At 43.0% G+C, this 22,266-nt stretch overlaps 1 protein-coding gene across 1 annotated transcript in view; it reads right to left on the reverse strand.

The window, feature by feature from the left end:
• Window positions 1–8,026: 8,026 nt before the first annotated feature.
• The window catches only part of rassf9 (Ras association domain family member 9), a 34,108-nt gene continuing 19,868 nt past the window's right edge, over window positions 8,027–22,266 (reverse strand). Inside the window, exon 2 of the mRNA XM_060923770.1 lies at window positions 8,027–12,166. Coding sequence (XP_060779753.1) covers window positions 10,897–12,166 — 1,270 coding nt within the window. The 3' untranslated portion in view covers window positions 8,027–10,896. The remainder of the gene's footprint in view (window positions 12,167–22,266) is intronic.

A 22,266-nucleotide genomic window follows, 5' to 3' on the forward strand; every position in this document is an offset into this window, starting at 1 on the left:
AGACATTAAACATGAAAGAAGCGTGTGTGCGGCTGAGCAGTGAAGGTGTCACAGATCCTACAGCACAATATCAGAATAATGCATGTATAGAATATTTAAGACCACCCAAGAGGCAGGCACACACACACATTGTGCACACATGTGTAATGTGTGTATGTGCATGAGCGTACTGTGAAATTGAGTGGAGGAGACAGTATTAATGCTCTGAATGCTGGTAAGTGGTTTTATTTATCCTTGTTTTTTTCTCAGTTAAAAGGTGGAAATGCTGAGATAGAATCAGTGTTGTATTCGAGTCACTAAACCTCAAGTCCGAGTCCAGTCTCAAGTCCCCAGTGTTCAAGTCTGAATCAAGTCCAAGCCATTAAAGAAAATGTTGAGTCGAGTCCGAGAACAAGACTCCAACTGCACCATTTGACGGTGGCTGTTGCTGCCTTTATGTGAAACTGTCTCTGCTACTGTGTTGGAATAACGTTACTGCTTGACTGCCCCATAGTGAATAGGCTACAGATAAAAAGCTTGTTTATCACTCAGCAAGCCCCGCCCACTATCAACAGGGCAAATAACATGAGATAGGGTTAACACTAGCTAGTTCATCGCTCAGCAAGCCCCGCTATCAACAGAGCAATGAACACTGCATGTCACTTCCTTCTCTAGGTGGAGTCTTACCAAATGACGATTGAAGTTCGAGGTTGTCCCCATCGTCTCCTTGGTAGTTCTTCTACATATGGAACATATAGCAGTGCATTTTTCCCACTGCACGAGAAGTCTGTATAAGCAAAGCAGACAATCCTAGGGGCTTCTTTCCAGGCATTTTAGCGCCATTAATGTTAGCTTGTTCCTGAACATGATATATGAACAGGTGAATGTGCATTCTCTTGCACGAAATTAGTATCAAAATTAATGTAAATATAAATATCTTATGCCAAATTATTATGGCATGTTACAAAAAATAAAGAAAAAAAATCAGAGTCCTCATCTCCAATTTATGAGTCTGAATGCAGTTAATGCACTAGTCCAAGTCTGAGTCATCAGTGCTCAAGTCATGAGTCGGACTCGGGTACTACAAGCCTGGATAGAATATTAAAGTTTTCTTTCTGCCATACCCTTTAGTCCACTTATTTGAGGACTTATTTGAGACACACTTGTTGATCAAGCATAAATCAATATATATTTTAGATGCTTTGAAAAGAAAATTGGCATTTAATATGAGAAATGCTTAAAGAGCAGTCTTGGAAACATAGATTATGTAAGGGTGTAACACAATGCTGCTATCTGTGTCTGTTTAATGCTCCAAATATTCATTTCTGTATTTGGATTTAAATCTGAAGTGGCCATGGCTTAAACTGGAGTTAAATAAAAATTAAATATAAACCACCACTACGCTCTTAATAGAATACTTTCTAACAAATGTACTTGGTTATAGTTTCCAAAATATAAACAAAACAGTAGCCCAATTTAAACCATCCTCATCTTGAGCAGGCAATTACTAAGGACTGCTGCCCATATACAACTTCATATCCGAGAACTCACTCACACCCGCATGAAAGTAAAAACCGCCTGCTTGAGCAACTTGGTTTGTTGCGACCTACGGCATCCCAGTCATAATTCACATCTTTAGAGTCAAACAGACTGTGAAACTTTCTTGTAAGCTTAAAAAAAACAACAAAAAAAACCCCTAAAACTAATAGTGTGCCTCCTGTTCATAACTATTTATAACACATTATGTGTTCATTCTCTATTTTGTATTACATGCTAATAGATCACTATTAAAGGTATTACATTTTCTACTTAAAGAAAACAGATCCATTAGAATATTGGAAATGTTTTATCGATTTTGACAGCAGTGCAATCAAGATATAAATTAAATATTACGGAAAAACTTTGTATGTCAGTAAAGAAAGCAGTGCATTATGTAAGAGACCACTTTTCACACAAGGGTTATTTAAATAATATTGGCTGGCTTTGAGTGGTATATCAGATATATCCCATTCAGCTAGCATGATATTGAATGAGTCAAAGATGAGACCACAAAAAAAAGCTAGCCAATATTATTATTATACATACACACTCTTCATATCAGCATGCTCAAAGGCCAACTAGCTTACCCACGACTTGGTGCTGTTAGTGCAGCAGTGCAGTTACCTTCCAGCAGGTATAGTGTTAGTGAAGGCCAATGCTAGCGCAGTCGAGCCAAATATTATTATTATTATTTTCCCTGTGTAATTTACTTAGTTACTTTTAAAATCAACATCAACAACTACACACAACGGAGTGACCTAGCAGCCAAAATTCTCTCAGAATCTTCTGTTTTTAAGGAAGCAAACCTGGCGGCCATGTTTGTTTACAAACTGTCACAGTCACTCGCTAGTGCAGAAGTTTTCCATCTCCGATGTGTCTCTTTTCCAGTTTTTAAATGTCCACTGGTATGTTTTTCTCTTGTAAATATGCGTGAAGAATATATAATGAAGTTTTGGTAGGCTTTCGGGTGTTCAGCGCATCTTTAGTTTCAGTTTTCAGTTTAATTATTTTGTGAGTAAACCTAGCACTGGTTTAGCCTTGTCTTCTCTCTTTCCCAGCTGACAAAGAAATGATTCTGCACATGCGCAGCAGAAAATTTTGTCACTGGATATTCGCATGAGCTCTGATGTGTGACGTCACATTGTCTTGACAACGTGCAATATTGTAACCATATTGCACACTCATTCTCCATTGGGGAGAGTAGCATAATACATGGAAGATAAGATATAATAACAATATTGCATGCCATCAATAAACCCACTAGAAGGGAATAGAATACATGTTTTTATTCCATGGAAAAAGTGGCCTGTATGTAAAATAATTCACATTATTGAAGGCTGCTGGGTTTTGCATGTAAAAATTATAAGAAGGAAGTGCTTCATTTACTTTTGAAGGGATATTTGCTTTACCGTATTTCTTTGCATATTATGCCTAAGCCTTTTGCATAATACCGTAACAACTTAGAACATGGCACTTTTGGTAACTAACATTTATTATTATACATACAGAACACTTTTTCGATTGAATAAAAACATGTATTCTATTCCCTTCTAGCAGGTTTCATTCATTTGGTTTGATAGCATGCAATTTTGTTAGCATATCGCTTATCCCACGTGTATTACGCCACTCTACCCAATGGAAAATGAGCACTGAATATGATTTACTATATTGCATGGCTGTCAAGACAACATGACATCACACGTTGTAGATGTAAAACTTCCGTGCTAGTGAGCGACTGTGACAATTTGTAAACAAACATGGCCACCAGGTTTGCTTTGTTAAATACGGAAGATTTTGAGAGAATTTTGAAAGAGAAAGACATGTTGAACACCCAAAAGGAATGTGTATGTATAATAATAATAATAATAATAATAATAATAATAATAATCCCTGCGTCCGAAATCACTCACTCGTTCACTACTCCCTACTCACTATATAGGGAATTACTATATAGAGGACTATATAGTGAGCTCATCTCATCTCATTATCTCTAGCCGCTTTATCCTTCTACAGGGTCGCAGGCAAGCTGGAGCCTATCCCAGCTGACTACGGGCGAAAGGCGGGGTACACCCTGGACAAGTCGCCAGGTCATCACAGGGCTGACACATAGACACAGACAACCATTCACACTCACATTCACACCTACGGTCAATTTAGAGTCACCAGTTAACCTAACCTGCATGTTTTTGGACTGTGGGGGAAACCGGAGCACCCGGAGGAAACCCACGCGGACACGGGGAGAACATGCAAACTCCGCACAGAAAGGCCCTCGCCGGCCATGGGGCTCGAACCCAGGACCTTCTTGCTGTGAGGCGACAGCGCTAACCACTACACCACCGTGCCGCCCTATATAGTGAGCTCATTGATAAAATGAAAAACCGCTTTCGGACACTAGAACGTTGCACTGGTATTTACGTCATTACTATCGCACAATTAAAACATGCCAGATCAGTCGGCTGGTGGGTTTTCAAAATAATAAATACATGCATGTATTTTTGTGATAAATACGTATTATACTGAGCGCATTTCCCACATTAATAAATACAAAGTACTTTGTGTCTGCTGCATCTTTCAGATCTTTTAAATCAAGGCTGAATACTTTCTTCTTTGCCGCCGCCTTTTATTAAATCAAATTTGAGGCTTTTGATTTGATTTATTTCAGCGCGACTGCAATGCATGATGGGATATATTGCTTGGTTAATGACCATCGGTTGCGCACTACTTTTCATGATGCATTGTGGGATACTTTGAGTGCACTATATAGGGTGTAATGATTCTCACTATACATTCAGACAGCACTACAAAATGGCAAACTCAATATATAGTCCACTATATAGTGAGTAGGGAGTGATTTCGGACACAGTGATTGGCTGGCTTTTTCGTGGTATATCAGATATATTCCATTCAGCTAGCATGATACTGAACTCATCTTTGACTCGTTTAATATCATGCTAGCTGAATGGAAGATATCTGATATACCACTCAAAGCCAGCCAATATTATTTAAATGTTTGGTTGTATATCCCATTGCTTGCAAAACCAAGCTGGTGAACCACTGACATCACCAAACTGTTGCCTTCTTTTGTGATGCTTTTCCAGGCGTATACTGCAGCTTCATTCAGTTGTTATTTGTTTTGGGGAGTTTCTCCCTTCAGTCTGCTCTTCAGGTGGTGAAATTCATGCTCAGTTGGGTTAAGGTTTGGTGATTGGCCTGGCCAGCCAAAAACCTTCCAATTTTTTCCCTGATTACATCCTTTGTTGCAGTGTGTTTTGGCTCATTGCATGACGAAGTTCCTCCCACTTACATTGGATGCAGTTCTCTGTAAATTGGCAGACAGAACATTTCTGTAGACTTCTGAATTCATTCTGCTGCTGCTGCTACCATCATGACTTACCTCATGACAACTTGGTAAAAACCTTCACGTTGTCAAATTTTTATATTTTCTACTATATCGTTCTGAAAACTACAGGCTTCCCTGAACTCTTTCCCTTCCTCTTTCACATACACTCACCATCCACTTTATTAGGAACACCTGTACACCTGCTCATTCATGAAATTATCCAATCAGCCAATATGGCAGCAGTGCAATGCAGATGAACTACGGCAACAGAAAATCACATCAGGTTCAACTCCCAGCAGCCAAGAACAAGAATCTGAAGCTATCGTGGGCAGAAATTCACCAAAAACGGGTAGTTGGCAAAATGTTACCTCGTCTCATATAAAGTATGCTACAACTTGATCAAAGCTCATTCACTATGTGAGGAAATCACAATTAACTAGCAAGGTTTTAGACTGTTTTTAACACCATGTTTGTTAAATTGGTTCTTTAACCAACATGATCTTTGCAGGACTATAGCCTGAAATACTGAAAAGTAAATAAAATAAGTTTTGGTGAAATACATCTATGATTTCTTAAAGTTGCGGTGTCAAGCTACTATATACACCCAAGCTTTTTTTTTGGATGTTTGTCAGAATTGAACCACAAAGACATTTGACGAGTTTTCCAAACCACCATGCTCATTAGGCTATATCCTTATTATTGGAGACATTCTTCTTCTCTGGATAATGTTTTAAAACAGAAAATGTAGGAATAGGTTCAACCTGAACTCTACATTACAAGGTGAGTACAGTAGATGGTGAGGGGAAAAAAAAGAAGAAGAAAATGTTATGTATCTATAATGCTTCTAAGATTATACTTTCTCTATGATCATGTATTGGACATTATCTCTTTTAAGATTAATTGTTTATGTTAAGAAATTACAGTATATACATAAAATGGTTTTAAGCCCATTTTAGATTGAGATAAATAATAACCTTACAGAGATCTAAATAATATGGAATGAGGAAGAAAGATTTTATTATTATTTCCATTGCTGAGTGCATGTCCTGACTTTTGTCTAATTATCATAAAATTTATAGCTTTGTGCCCGATGGCGTCTCCTCTAACAGTGTTTAGGGTTGAGGCAATTGCCTTCTGAAGCTGGTGTTGTTCAGGCATGCCAGTGTTGTTTAATCCAGTGGGCTCTCTTCGCTTCAGTGACTCCCTTCCTACTTTTGCAAGATTCTCAAGATGAAACAACATTTTAATATATGTACATTATTATATTCTAGCCCACAAAGGAATACAATCTAATAACTTTTCTTGGACTACATATGAATTTTGAACATGTTTTACACACAAAATTTATACCCATTCTGTGTTAAGCACATTGATTATTGCAGTCACTTTAATGGTATGGTTTATGTCTTCTCTAGTATCATATTATCCCATTAGGGCCCATAAACCTGATCCCCCGTTTTTGTATTTGAGAATCATGTAATTAAGAACAGACACTATATTTAAACAGCCCTGACAATATCATACATTCTAGCTACCATTTGAAATAGACGTCTCATTTAAAAAATTATATAACCTAGTCCAGTATATAAAAAAGTAAAGAAAAAAGATAATTTTTTTGAGGTGGGAGAATACGATTGTTTTTGGATCTGCACTTTTAATTATATTAATGATTTGAAGGTGGTTGGAATGTTTGTTTTTTGAAACATAAGGCTCATCATTTGGGTTGCACGGTGCTGCAGTGGTTAGCACTGTCACCTCATAGTAAGAAGGTTACAGGTTTGAATCTCACGGCTGACGGGGGCCTTTCTGTGTGGAGTTTGCATGTTCTCCCTGTGTCCTCCAGGTGCTCTGGTTTCCCCCATAGTCCAAATACATGCAGTTAGGTTAACTGGCTACTCTAAATTGCCTATGTATGTGAATGGTTGAGAGGAAAAATCCTCTATAATAATGCAGTAGAAGGCAACAGAAAACCACGACTGTAATTTTGCCTAGAAACTTTGATGGCTGGAAGAAAAAGCTGTTAGAGCAGCCATGTCACTGTAGTGATATGCCAAACTGAGAGAATAAGGACCATCATTTGGTCTGTTTCTCAGCAGAGAATTGGTTGTAGCACATGAAATGCATCATTGTGCATGATATTAAAAGATTATAGCTCTCAGCATGTTATCATGAAGTTCAAACAAAAGAGAAATTGGCTTGCTGTAAAGTGAATAGCTTTTGTGGCTTTCATAAGCCTAATAAGTAATGATCAAGCTTCATGCATATGTAATGAATTTCTTTTGAATAATAGTGGAAATTTGTTTTGTTGAGCTCTAAAGGGAATGTGGGCAAGATTAATTTGCTTTGCTTTGATTAACTAATTTGCAGTCACTGGTTTGATTGATATAACCCAACTTGCTTTTGTTTTAGAACCTACACCTAAACAAAGGATTGGACTGGAAAAGAAATTCAAGATTTTGTTATTTACTTGGCCACTATATATGTGGTTGCTATTGGGCGTAAAGACTAGCCTGTAGTATGACTCCACTTAGCTAATGTTGTATGAAGACCTCAACCAGCATGACTCTTCTGTCTTACTCAGTCCCGACCTCATCTCACCTGAAGCAAACCACATCAAACACCTATGAAATCTGATGTTATTTCCAGTTGTTTAGGACAACAGCAAGTCTCTTGATAGGGATACGACTAACTCATCAAATGTGATAAAGCTGCTTAAGACAACACACACACTTTGCAGAAATCTGAGCAATTACCTGTGGTTTGGGTCTCATGTTTTGCTCACACCTAACAGATAAAGCTTTTATGGTACTATGTTTACTCAGTTACAGCCCAATACAAGACGTGGTTCTTTAAAATGGCATCTAAAATGACTGTTTATGAGACTTGGATCAAGTAATTGTTAGTGCTGGAGAAGCTACTGCATCAGCAGTGGGAGAAGCAGTAATTGACATTTTCAGCGAGGTAATTATGGCCATTTTGCAATACAACAGAGTTCTGGCAGGCCTCTCCTTCCTCCTGAATGCAAAGTAGAGGAAAAATAAGTCACCATGGTAATGGTGGAATGATGAGCCATCTTTGATTTAAGCTGGCAGCATTCCTTTTGGCAGTCAGGCAGAAATTTCTACAGTTATAATTTATACAGTACCAGTCAAAAGTTTGGACACACCGTGTAATTCAATGGCTTTTCTTTATTTTTCTTTATTCAAAGACATTTTATGTTTTAAAGTAACGATAAACTGTTGATTCTCTTTACTAAGTTGAGCAATTCTTGACATAATATGGATCACCCCTATTATGACAACACATTGTACATGATAACCAAATAACATGTCCCTATGTGAGTCAGTGAGCAGCAAGAGAAGATTATATTACATAGCGACAAAATGGCACTTTAATGAGATTGCCTTGGCCTGTTGCACATTCAAAGACAGAAAATGAGGGAATTGCTTCATGCAAAACAGCTTAAATATCTCTTTCCTGGCCTGAACTAAAGAGGTGTACAGTAGTGTTTCTATGAGAATTCCTCACTTACCCCATCATTATACCTGAGTCGAGCTGCATTCCTGCTGCATGTGCTGTTTCATTTACAGAGGTTGTGATGATACTGTGCAGTTGTGAGCGACTATTCTAAAAAAAGAGGGTTTACACAATTTTACTGTGCGATTTTATTGGAAACAAAAAGTCTTAAAGAAAAAAAAAAGTGTGTGTGTTATCGTCCAAGATGTGAGAATGGAAATTTGACATGTACATAAATTTATACTCGATATATTTAGTGAATGATTAAAAAAAACAAACACGTAATAAATAAATTCTATTTCTAAGCACTTTAAACTGACATGTATTCTTATCACATTGTCTACTGTACAAATACATATTAGTTTATAGCATAGCTTTTTGAAACAGGCTACATGGTGTTGAAAATTTGAAACGGTTTATACAGTGAATTAAAAAAAAAGCATTTCTGAGAAGCTGGTAAAAAGGCTCTACATACATTCTGTGGTATGTTTTAATGTAAAACAATTATACGTTCAATTATAAGCCTATTTGATTTCTATCTGTTCTAGCTATACCTTAAATACTTGCATTCTTTATAAATAAGTTTTTTAAAAATAAAGAAAAAAATTAAAAAGGTTTTGAAAATTAAGATTTTGTTGAAGATTCGGAATGGATCCCTTAGTTCCCGTAAGAGAAATTGTAATGGTACAGCAGACAAAGACATCCTGTACAATTGTGTGCTTTTGTGCCAATAGTTTAGGGAAGAACCACATATGGGTGTGATGGTCAAGTGTCCACAAACATTTGGCAAAATATATAACATTTATTCCATGAAATCAAGTCGTACATAAGCTGACACCCAACGAGGTGTATAGCACCGAGTTGACTATAAGTCATGTACGACCAGACTGAGTGGCATAACTGTTTTATTCTATCCACATTCACTGGATTTTGAGAAACAGAGCATTTTTATGTTTTGCAAATTCGATAAATAAAAACTTTATACAAAACGTCCGACAAAATCATTTCTGCTTAGAATGTAAACAAACTGGCGAAATGACAGGAGCAAATTGTGAAAAATGTGATAATAATAATTCTTGAAAAATAAAAAAGATACGTTCTTACCATGAAATACTTTCATTCCATATTTTGTTGTTTTTTGGGGGTTTTGTTTTCGAGTAGTTTTTATTTCATCCTCGGTTGGTTCAGCAACACAGTCTGCCATTTTCTTATTCTTCTTTAGGTTTTTTTTTGGCGGTTTGCAAACCAACTTGAAGGTGTAATACTGCCACCGACTGGGCTGGAGTGTGGAACAGGAGATATTGGGCGGAAAAAAACTACATTCTTTTAGCTATTTCTGTTTCTTTTAAATACTTAATAACAAAGTGATATATCTGACTTGATGCACTCCGCCATTTTGTTTTCTCTACTCATGGTATATGAGCTGATATCCTAGTAATAGAGTAGCCAATCAGATTGCGCGATTGCTCGTATCCAGTGAATGTGGACAGAATATATTGTATTGTAGGATTTACATCACTTGTGCAAGCCCACTACATACTGTATGTTCCACCTGCTGTGGGCTAAGCCTACAGTAGTCTTCTGAAGATGCCACTAAAAGCCCTGTCCTAAATGGGTGAATTTTTTTAGGAAAGTTCACTGTTTAACACATCAAAAGTTTCACAGACTTGTGATCTCAGACCTAGCCAAGTGAAAATGATAAATTATATTCAAAAGAACACATGTAGCTCTGTGAGAAAATATGACTGCATAAGGATGTATGCCTAGGAGAGTGATCCCTTATACCGGTAATTGTGAATTTAAAAAACAATCACAGTTGATACTTTTTCTGAATTATTGCTGACTGATGCTGATTGAGATGCTGATTATGTCCACTGTCAGCTCACATAAGAGATTTTATTTCACTATTGTCTCCTATAAATTATGCCCGTTTGATAGCTAGGCTGGGCAGCACGGTGGTGTAGTGGTTAGCGCTGTCGCCTCACAGGAAGAAGGTCCAGGTTCGAGCCCCGTGGCCGGCGAGGGCCTTTCTATGCGGAGTTTGCATGTTCTCCCTGTGTCCGCATGGGTTTCCTCCGGGTGCTCCGGTTTCCCCCACAGTCCAAAGACATGCAGGTTAGGTTAACTGGTGACTCTAAATTGACCGTAGGTGTGAATGTGAGTGTGAATGGTTGTCTGTGTCTATGTGCCAGCCCTGTGATGACCTGGCGACTTGTCCAGGGTGTACCCCGCCTTTCGCCCGTAGTCAGCTGGGAGGCTCCAGCTTGCCTGCGACCCTGTAGAACAGGATAAAGCGGCTACAGATAATGAGATGAGATGAGAGCTAGGCTATTAACAAAATCATAAATGTATATTTTTCTACAGCCTTTGCTATTAATGCATCACAATTTTAACCATTTCTGTCAATTTAACAAGGAACTAATGATAAAAAGCTTCTATGAGACCACCTATTCATCGAGACCAGCTGATAAAGTGGGCAATGTATGGATGTATATTTGGATGTATATTTGCACATCCATCATTTAGACATCAGTGTCCAGGGGTGGCTGCCTGTCCACGCAAGGAGACAGTGAGTCCTGACTGTGAGTGGAGCTTATGCCAGTGTCTGAGTCTGTGTCTGTCACATCACTAGGTGAAAGTTTCTGTCTAAGTGTCCCTGCGGTCTTCTGAGAGACACCAGGCCTGACTGAGCTCTTCAGGTAAACAGGGCTTGGTGGCTCAGCACAGTCCTCCAGCTGCATTGAGCTCAGCTGGGCAATAAGGTGCTGGTACTCCTGGTTCCTGGACTGCAGCAATGTTGTGTTATGCTGAAGCTCCTTTTCAAGGTCCTGGGTTTGGGTGTGGAGGAAAATTCCTGCTCTCATACTTGCCTCCAACTCACTCCGCAAGGTGTCCAGCTCTAAAGATTCTGCAGAGGACAGGGCAGAGATGGGGTCAAATTCAAAAGCAGGATTTGCAGCTGTTGCCCCCTCAAGCTCCTCAGTGTCCAATGAGTAAACAGCTTTCCTCAGCTCTAGGTCAATGTCTCTAGAAAGCTCATCAATGAGTTCCTGATGCCTGAGCACCTGTAGGTCCAGTTGTGCAATACCATCACTGGTATAGAGGTATTCCTGCATTTGGTCTTCATGCTGGAATATGGACAAGGAAAGCAATTGACTGTTGGCACTCTCTGTGAGCCCAGAATCAGGTAGACTGTTTTCTCTCAGCTGCTGCTCCATAAGCTCGAGTCCCAGGTCCAGTTCCTGTATCTGGTGGAGCTGGTGTCGGATGGTGTAGTCCTGGGAGATGATAAGTTGCACCATTTTGTCAATTTCCTCTGAACCCTCTGAGCTTCCTGGCTTCTGCATTTTCTCCAGTTTGCGAAAGGCTTTCTTCACCATGCGTTTCTGGCGCTCCACAGCAAGGTTCCTGGCATACTGCATTGGACCCTGCTCTGATCTTTTAGATCGGAGCCCCTTAGATTTTGAAGCCCTTTTGGGTACAAACTCATTAGTCTTCACTAAGACAAACTGTATGAAGGGTTTCTCATCACCCCATGCATTCCACAAGCGAAGAATACGCGTGAGGGGAGGTAGAGCCCTTTCAAACCCCCTCCACCGCTCCAGGAGACAGAACTCTTTTGGTTCCCCATGTAGGAGCCTTTTACTTTCTGGTATGGTCTTATGGTCTTCCAGTAAAGCCTGAACCACATCAGCACAAGTTGTATGCTTGGTGACACCAGAAACAATTTTCTCCTCTTTGCCTATTAAAACTTGAATTTCTTTTGCTGGTGTCTCCACTTTTTCTTTAGACCTGAGGAAAGAAAGGAAAAAAAGGTTTATAAAAGTTGAACTACTTGGAGGTAATTCATTAACTGCAAGAAAATGAGAGAAAATGATGCATAACCACATGTAAAAGAGTTGCATGATAGTTGCTAAAGTAATAATTACAACCCCAAATAAGAAAAAGTTGGAATGGCATGGAAAATGCAAATTAAAAAAAGAAAGCAGTGGTTTCTGAATTTATTTTGATTTGTGTTTCATTGCAGACAGTATGAACCTAAGACATTTTTTGTCTTATCTGGTCCACTTCATTTCATTTGTTAATGCAGCCATTCCTGCATTTCAGGCCTGTAACACATTCCAAAAAAAGTTGAGACAGGGGTAATTTAGGGCTAGTAATGAGGTAAAACTATGAAATAATGATGTGATTTGAAAGAAGTGATGTTAACAGGTGATTGTAATCATGATTTGGTACAAAATCAGTATCCGGGAAAGGCCTAGTCTTTGAGGAGCAAAAATTGGCTGAGGATCTCCAGTTTGTCAACAAATGTGTGAGAAAATTATTGAAATGTTTAAAAACAATGTCCCACAAAGAAAGCTATGATGGAGTTTGGATATTTCACCCTCTACGGTATATAATATCATGAAATGATTTAAGGAATCTGGAAGAATTTCGGTGTGTAAAGGGCAAGGGTGCAAGCCTAAGCTGAACACCCGTGACCTTTGATCCCTCGGCTGGCACTGCATCCAGAACTATCATTAATGTATAGCTGATATAACCACATGAACTTGGGAATAGTTTGGCAAACATTTGACAAGCACTAAAATATGTTACATCCACAAATACCAGTTAAAACTTTACTGTGCAAAAGGGAAGCCTGATGTTAACTGTGTCCAGAAGCACCACTGACTCCTCTGGGTTTGGAGGTATCTGGGATGGACCATCACACAGTGGAAACGTGCATTGTGGTCAGAGCAATCAGTAATCCAGGTCTTTTTTGGAAGAAATGGACCAGCCAGACTATTACCAGGAACAAGTCCAAAAGCCAGGGTCTGTCATGGTATGGGTTTGTGTCAGTGCCCTTGGCAAAGGTAACTTACACTTCAGTGATGGCAGCATTAATTCGGAAAAATACACTGAGATTTTGAAGCAACATATTCTGCCTTCAAGATGACAACTTTTCCAGGGATATTTCAACAAGACAATGAGAAACCACATTCTGCATACATTACAAAGGCATGGCTGTGGAAGAAGAGCGTGTCTGTCCCCTCTGTTCCTGATAGAGAATATACGGCAATTTTTGAAATGAAAAGCATGACAGTAACGACTCCGTACTATTGAACAGTGTAAGACCTGTTTGCAGGAACAATGGGAAAAATAACACCTGAAACGCTTCATCACTTGGTGTCTTCAGTCCCAAAGCATCTTTTCAGTGTTATGAGAAGTAACGACAATATTATAAAGTGGTAAATGCTTTACTGTTCCAACTTTTTTTTAAATATGTTGCAAGAATCAAAATTGCAATAAGAGTTTATTCAGGGAAAAAAAAGCAATAATATTTATAAGGTAAAACATCAAATAATGCAGTTTTGTACTGTTTTAAGTGCAATACAGGTCGAAGATTATTTACAAAACATTGTTTTCAATTTTAATTTTAAGAGACCGTCCTAACTTTTTCTGATTTGGGGTTGTACTATATCAGGGATGAGAATGAAAAATATTTTAAAAGTCTGAAAAAACCGGGGCGGGGCCCATGGGGCTAATTATTTTTGGCTATTTTTTTTTTACCCCAAAACCATTAATTTTATCAGCAAAAATTTGCAATTTATTTGGAAAGAAATTCCCCTTCTTTGTGGACTCCCAGGTGAAAATGATTAATATGGTACAAGAGACTTGTTTTTAATCAATTCACATTTGATTATTTCAAAAAATCAATGCACCTTTTAATATAAACGAGCTCGATAGTATTATATTTCTGCATTTTTGTGATTCATCTTTGAATACTCTAATCCTTTAAAATGAAGTGCAAACCAGAAAAAAGTTCTATCATATAATTCTCTTAAGCTTTCTTCTGATGTTATCATGGTAGCAGGAGGTCCTGCATATTAAGCAGGCAACATTCAACATCACTCATCACTTCCCTTTCAACTGTTGTGTGTACTAACTAGGTTTTATCTGGACAGGATGCTGTGTAATGTAATACAGATACCATATGGTCAATCTGAAGATCAAGATGGTGATTTTGAGTTAAAGAACAGGCATGTACAATGGGCATTACATATTGGAAATTTTTTTTAAATCAAAAACTATAAGTTCATCTCGGCCTAAAAAATTTGGGCAGATGCTCCCGGGCGGCACATGCCAGCAATTCCCCCTATGAAATGAGCAATAAGTAGGAGAGTTATACAGTACATGCTATCATACCTAAAATTTTATCAGAAATATAGATATGATACTATGATTCTCCCCAACATGCTACATTAGATAAGCTAACCCCATTTATAAAAGATACACACTTATATATGACGTGTAATTGATATATATTTTTTGGGGCGCGCGCTCTCTCTCTGCCATGCCGATCCTGTAGGCTGCACTGACTCAACTGAAAACTCCGGTCCTCGAGAAAAGAGATAAAAGCCCGCCCACACTGAAAGCTGATTGGCTTATTTTGCTGAGTAACCCAATCAAGATGCTCTTTGTCTGGCATGCGCTACATGAACAGGCACACAGGCAGTGTTGCCAGATTGGGTGCTTTTAAGTGCATTTTGGCGGGTTTTGAACATATTTTGGGCTGGAAAACGTCAGCAGTATCTGGCAACACTGCATACAGTCTCCCTCACGCACCCCCTCGCGCGCGCACATTCTAAGATGCGTGATGCAGACCTTAATGTTGCGCATGCATGCTCTTGCTCGCTTCTATCAATATGCAGGAGACTCCCGGAACTTCCGGGAGACTTGGGATGTCTGCGTTATAAGGTGACCACAGATCGTTAATCATACCCCCCCCCCAAAAAAAAATTCTCAACGGATTTACATCGATCTCAAAAACGATCATTTTGGTCTGAAAAAGTCGGAAATCCGCCAATCGGCGGAAAATTCTCATCCCTGCTATATGGAGGATGACAGAAGGGTTTATCGAGGCAAGTTTTCACTACAAACATGTTGGGGTGACAGTGCCCCTTGTGCTATCCTTTCCTCCCTGTGACAGTGGGCTATCCTTTAACAGATCAGAGAGGGGTAAAGCAAGGACACTTTACATAAATATAGTTAACAGGCCTTTAACATATAATGAAATCCCACATCCCTCACATGAATTTCTAGGCTTGGAAAATACAGCCATTAACATCTCAAGCATAGATAAGCCCTGTGTATCTGAGAACCAAGTTTCTGTTTTAGCTGCACCATCAAACTTGACTGAAACTCGTTCAGTGTTGTCGAGCTGAGGTTAGACAAAGTTGGTACTTTGGTGAACTTAAGATAATGGTCCTTGTTAGGCTTGTGCCTGGCAATGTTTGATAGAGCTACAACAGTAACAGACCCCAGGGACAGTAAAAAGGCATTTAAAGAAAATTTCAGTTACTGATTTATTTAACAAAAAACAAAAGCAAGATAATAGTATTCCTAAACATGAACATAACTGAACATGTTGGGTGCTGTGATATCCGACATTAATACTACTTGTACTGTTCCTAGCAGAGATCTAGAAATGCGGTTGCTGAGCTGCACCACTGCAGTACAGATATAATGAGATATAATGAGTCACTTCTTAAAGCTCTGGCGATGGTGTTTAAGAGTGCTAGGATGGCTGGCCTGAGCACGCAGAGCAGTATCACTGATTATGGTGGGAAAAAAATGCACAGGCTGCCATGAATTGAGTACAGGCAAAGGTATTCACGAGTGTGGAACAGTGAAGCATGTGTAAAATGTGAGATCAATTCACTCAGACCCGCACACTACTTTCCATTTGCTAGTCAGAGTTTAGACTTTGCTCATGAGTCAAGGTAATGTAAAATGTAAATGAATCAGAAAAAGTAATTGTGGCGCTAATAAAGGGTGGGTGGAGCACAGAGGACGGCAGGACAACGCTTAGAGGCAGAGAAGGCTATTTATTTACACAACTTTTCAGTCTAACGGCGGCGTAAGCCCATATACACACACACACACACACACACACACACTCTGCATCTGGTCCCGGGTTGCGCTCCCTCTGCTCTCCCTCTGCCTCCTTAAATAGGGAGCGGTTACTGGGAAAACACACACAAAACACAGGTTAACTACCGTCAGGTGTAGCGATTCTGCCACTCACCTTCCCTGGCTCCGCCCTCCTGTCACAGACCGGCGCTTGACCACGCCCCCGCTGCCACATACCCCCACCGCCCGACTCAGGCCGGGCGCCCGTCCGGCCTGCAGCCGACTCCCCCCCCCCCCCGACAGGAGAGGAAGTCCGCCACGACCATCTGCGCCCCCGGCCTGTGGACCACCTTGAAGTTGAAGGGTTGGAGTGCCAGATACCAACGGGTGATCCGCGCGTTGGCATCCTTCATGCAGTGGAGCCACTGGAGGGGCGCGTGGTCCGAACAGAGGGTGAAAGGGCGCCCCAGCAGGTAGTAACGGAGGGCGAGGACCGCCCACTTGATCACCAGGCATTCCTTCTCAATTGTGCTGTAGCGCCCCTCATGCACAGACAGCTTCCGGCTGATGTATAGGACCGGGCGATCCTCCCCCTCCACCTGCTGGGACAAAACGGCCCCCAGCCCTCTGTCCAACGCATCCGTCTGTAACATAAAAGGGAGAGAGAAGTCAGGGGAGTGTAAAAGTGGCCCCCCACACAGTGCAGCCTTTACCTCAGAGAAAGCCCGCTGGCACTGCTCCGTCCACTGGACTGGATCTGGCGCCCCCTTTTTAGTGAGGTCAGTCAGCGGGCTGGTGACGTCCGAATAATTAGGTATAAACCTACGATAGTAGCTAGCCAGCCCCAGGAACTGTCTCACCCCCTTTTTGGTCTTGGGCCTCGGGCAGGCGGCAATCGCTGCTGTCTTATTAATTTGGGGACGCACTTGCCCGTTGCCCAAGTGGAAGCCCAGATACCGTACTTCCACCCGCCCAATCGCACACTTCTTTGGGTTGGCAGTGAGTCCCGCCCGCTTCAGCGACCTAAGGACGGCCCTCAGGTGTTGCAGGTGCCGCTGCCAGTCATTACTATAAATGATAATATCGTCTAGATACGCGGCCGCATAGGTGGCGTGGGGCCGGAGGACCCTGTCCATCAGCCGCTGAAACGTAGCGGGCACCCCAAACAGCCCAAACGGAAGTGTGACGAACTGGTGTAAGCCGAACGGTGTGGAAAAGGCCATTTTCTCCCGGGATAATGGAGTCAAGGGGATCTGCCAATATCCCTTCGTCAAATCCAGTGTCGAGTAAAAGCGAGCTGTGCCTAGTCGATCGAGCAGCTCATCAATACGAGGCATTGGGTACGCGTCGAATTTAGACACCGCGTTGACTTTTCTATAGTCCACACAGAACCGGATCGAGCCGTCGGCCTTGGGAACCAAGACCACCGGGCTGCTCCAGTCACTGTGGGACTCCTCGACGATGCCCATTTCGAGCATGGCCTGAAGTTCTTCCCGAACCACCTTTTTTTGTGTTCGGGTAGTCTATAAGGGCGGCTACGCACTACCACCCCGGGGGCGTCTCTATGTGGTGTTATATGAGGTTAGTGCGACCGGGCAGGGGCGAGAACACATCCGAAAACTCGGCCTGCAACTGGGCGACCTCCGTGAGTTGGGTCGGGGAGAGGTGGTCTCCACAGGGGACCGGAGAGGTACGTGATGCCAATGTCCCTTTTTGGACCTCCGACCCCAGCTCCGCCTTCTCCGGAACTACCGACACCAACGCCACGGAGACCTCCTCGTTCCAGAGTTTCAGCAGATTGAGGTGGTAGATCTGTAGTGCCCCCTCCCTGTCCATTCGCCTAACATCATAGTCGACGTCCCCGACTCGCCGTGTGACCTCAAAGGGTCCTTGCCACTTGGCGATTAATTTGGAGCTCGACGTGGGCAACAGGACGAGTACCTTATCTCCCGGAGTGAACTCTCTAAGGCGCGTGCCCTTGTTATACAGGCGGGCTTGCCGTTCCTGGGCCTGCCGCAAATTCTCCTGAGTTAGGTGGGTGAGCGTGTGGAGTTTTGCGCGCAGGTCCATAACGTACTGAATCTCGTTTTTGCTCTGTGAAGGTCCCTCCTCCCAATTTTCCCGCGCGGCTTACGCCCATATAATAATTCAAACGGGGAGAACCCCGTGGAGGCTTGTTGGACCTCTCGCACTGCAAATAACAAGGGTTCGAGCCACTTATCCCAGTTACATGCGTCCTCACTTACGAATTTTTTGATAATATTTTTGAGGGTGCGATTGAACCGTTCAACTAAACCGTCCGTCTGTGGGTGATAAACGCTGGTGCGGATCGGCTTAATCCCCAGTAGCCCATACAGTTCGCTCAGTGTTCGTGACATAAATGAGGTGCCTTGGTCAGTCAGAATCTCTTTCGGGATTCCAACCTGGGAGATGACGTGGAAGAGGGCCTCTGCAATACTGCGTGCTGAGATATTGCGAAGAGGCACTGCTTCCGGGTATTGCGTTGCATAGTCCACCAGAACCAATATAAAGCGGTACCCTCGTGTTGACTGATCTAATGGCCCGAAGAGATCCATCCCAATTCTTTCAAACGGGGTCTCGATTAATGGTAGCGGGCGCAAGGGCGCTTTTGGAATGGCCGCTGGATTCACTAACTGGCATTCGCGGCACGCCGTACACCACTTACGGACGTCGCCGCGAATCCCCGGCCAATAGAATCGGGCCATTATCCGGGCTAGTGTCTTATCCTGCCCGAGGTGTCCAGCCATGGGATTAAAGTGAGCCGCCTGGAATACCAATTCCCGGCGGCTCTTTGGAATTAATAACTGGGTGACTCGCTCTTTCGTCTGAGTGTCCTGCGTCACTCGGTATAATCTATCCTTCAAAATGGAAAAATAGGGGAAGGACGGGGTGGCGTTCGGCTGGAGCGTTTGACCATCGATTACTCTCACTTGGTCAAACGCGTGTCGCAGAGTCTCGTCTCGCGATTGTTCTAGTGGGAAATCCGCAAGGGATTCCCCAATAGAAAGAGGAGGAGCCGGCGGCTCCTCACTCTGTCGCGGAGATGATGTAGACGGCTCTGCGACCGCAGCTCCAGCCAAAGCGACACCGGGACCTTCCCCTATCAACCGGCAGGACCCACTCTTTACTAGGCGTGCCATTAAACCCTGAAATCCCGGCCAATCAGTCCCCAAAATCAAGGAGTGGGTAAGGCGAAGATTAACCGCCGCCTTCACTATAGATTGTTCCCCTCTGAAATATATGTGGACCGACACCAACGGGTATCTGTGAACATCCCCGTGCACACACAACACCTTCGCCCCCTGTGCTCCCCCCAATGCCTCGTCTTGCACCAGGCTTTGGCGGATCGAGGTCTGATTGCAACCCGAATCCACCAACGCCTGATATGTAGCCCCTTGTACACTCACCGGTATGCGATACGCTCCGGCCCGATCGAGGGCAGCTTCTGGCGTGTCGGGGATCCGCACCACCGCCCCCACCTCCATTGCTACGCACTGTTGCTGCAGGTGGCCCGGTTCCCCGCAGCGCCAGCAAACCGGCCCGGGCCTTCCCTCTGCAGCTGTGTTCTGGGGCTCACTCACCTGAGGGGGGGAGAGACAGACACAGAAGGGAGAAATGGGAGGGCACCACGGGTGCGGCGGGCCGGCTGGGGTGGAGCCGGCCCCTGCCTCCGTGGTGGGGGAATGGAGCGAGGACGGGACACAGAAGGGGGGGGAGAAAGAGAGAGAGAAGAGGAGAGAAGAGATGGCGTCGTTGGCTGTCCTGCCGCCGGAACAGCCGCCAAATGATCCTCCGCCAGTCCTACGGCCTGATCCAGCGACGCCGGGCGGTGGCACTGGACCCACTCCGCGGTTCCGGCTGATAAGCGGGCGATGAATTGCTCCAGCACCACCTGATCGATGATTCCCTCGGCGTCGCAATCGTCGGCCCTCAGCCACCGCCAGCAGGCGTCCCGGAGCTGCTGGCTGAATGCGAATGGCCGGCCGACTTCCTCCATCCGCAGTGCGCGGAAGCGCTGGTGCTGTTGCTCGGGCGTGCGCCCCACGCGCTGGAGGACGGCCCGGCGAAGGTCGGCGTAGGCCAGCCGGCGGTCGGCGGGGAGCTGTAGTGCGGCCAGCTGCGCCTCTCCCGTCAGGAGGGGGAGGAGGCGCGCCGCATGCTGCTCCATCGGCCACCCCGAGGCTTCGGCGACCTGCTCGAACAAGGTGATAAATGCCTCGGGGTCGTCCTGCGGGCCCATCTTGGTCATGGTGAGGGGAGACGGGCCCGCGGCCGGGGCGCCGCCGCCTCTCGATCTTCCTGCTGGGCCAGCACCAGGGCTTCGAAGCGTCGCTCCTGCTCCTTTCGGAGCGTGACGAGTGCCTGGTGCTGGCTCTGCTGAGCCGTGGCGAGGGTGTGGACCAAGTCCGCGAACGGGGAGGATTCCATGGGGCTGCAAAGTTGGTGCTCCACCTTATCCCGGGTTTCGGCACCACTGTGGCGCTAATAAAGTGTGGGTGGAGCACAGAGGACGGCAGGACAACGCTTAGAGGCAGAGAAGGCTATTTATTTACACAACTTTTCAGTCTAACGGTGGCGTAAGCCCATACACACACACACACACACACTCTGCATCTGGTCCCGGGTTGCGCTCCCTCTGCTCTCCCTCTGCCTCCTTAAATAGGGAGCGGTTACTGGGAAAACACACACAAAACACAGGTTAACTACCGTCAGGTGTAGCGATTCTGCCACTCACCTTCCCTGGCTCCGCCCTCCTGTCACAGACCGGCGCATGACCATGCCCCCGCTGCCACAGTAATCTGTAATCTTGCTTTTATTCATATTCTGAGAATTTATGTTTAAATGTAAAATAAACCAGATCAATTGCAAATGCATGGTTTGGGATTTTTCTTTTGTAATCATTTTCCTTCCTTCCATTTATTTATCTGTTTGTTTATGTGTAAACTGTAGTAATAAAATAAATTAAAGGTTTTATTTGTAAATATGGTTCAAGTTATATATATACACACACTAGCAGGTTACCTGGCGTTGCCTGGGTTTTGCAAAATTCTGGGTTGCCCCCAGACTTCCATATCAAATTTGGTGAAGATCTGTCGAGAAATGGTGATCTTAACCCAAGACAAACAAAAATCCAAACATCCACCACCCAGGGGCCCACCGGGGACCCGTACATGAATTTTGTTTATATCTGCAAAATTCTGGGTCATCCCCGGACCGACTTGCCAAATTTGATGAAAATCCGTCGAGAAATGGTGACGTTAGCTCAAGACAAACAAAGAAACAAAGAAACAAACTTTGCCGCTTATTTTCACATTCACTGGATATAAGCAATCACACGCTCTGAGTGGCTACTCTACTACTAGGCTATCAGCTCATATACCATGAGTAGAGAAAAACAAAATGGCAGAGCATGTTGCTGAGTCAGCTGAGGACAAAATAAAAACTCTACTCAAAAACAACCCTCCCCCCCAAAAAAAAAAAAAAACCCAAAAGCAACTAAATATGGAATAAAAGTGGTAAGTCGTATCTTTTTTAGATTTTTTCAATAATTATTATTATCGCATTTTTCACAAATTGCTCCTGTCATTTCGCCGGTTTCTTTACATTCTAAGTGGAAATGGTTTTGTCGGACGTTTTACATGAAGCTTTTATTTATCGAATTTGCAAAAAATAAAAATAAAAATGCTGTTTCTCAAAATCCAGTGAATGTGGATATATTAAAACAGTTACGCTACTCAATCTTGCCGTATATGGCTTATAGCAGACTATCAGCTCATGTATGACTCGATTTCATGGAATAACTGTTAAATATATAGGCCTTCCCCCTCACTGAAATCTGCATCAAAATATGAAAAATGTGATAATAATAATTCTTGAAAAAATGTAAAAAAGATACGTTCTTACCACCAAATACTTTTATTCCATATTTTGTTGCTTTTGGGTTGGTTTTTTTTGTATTTTTTTGGGGAAGGGTTGCT

Source organism: Neoarius graeffei, chromosome 6 (genome assembly GCF_027579695.1).
Source record: "Neoarius graeffei isolate fNeoGra1 chromosome 6, fNeoGra1.pri, whole genome shotgun sequence".
Lineage (NCBI taxonomy): Eukaryota > Metazoa > Chordata > Actinopteri > Siluriformes > Ariidae > Neoarius > Neoarius graeffei.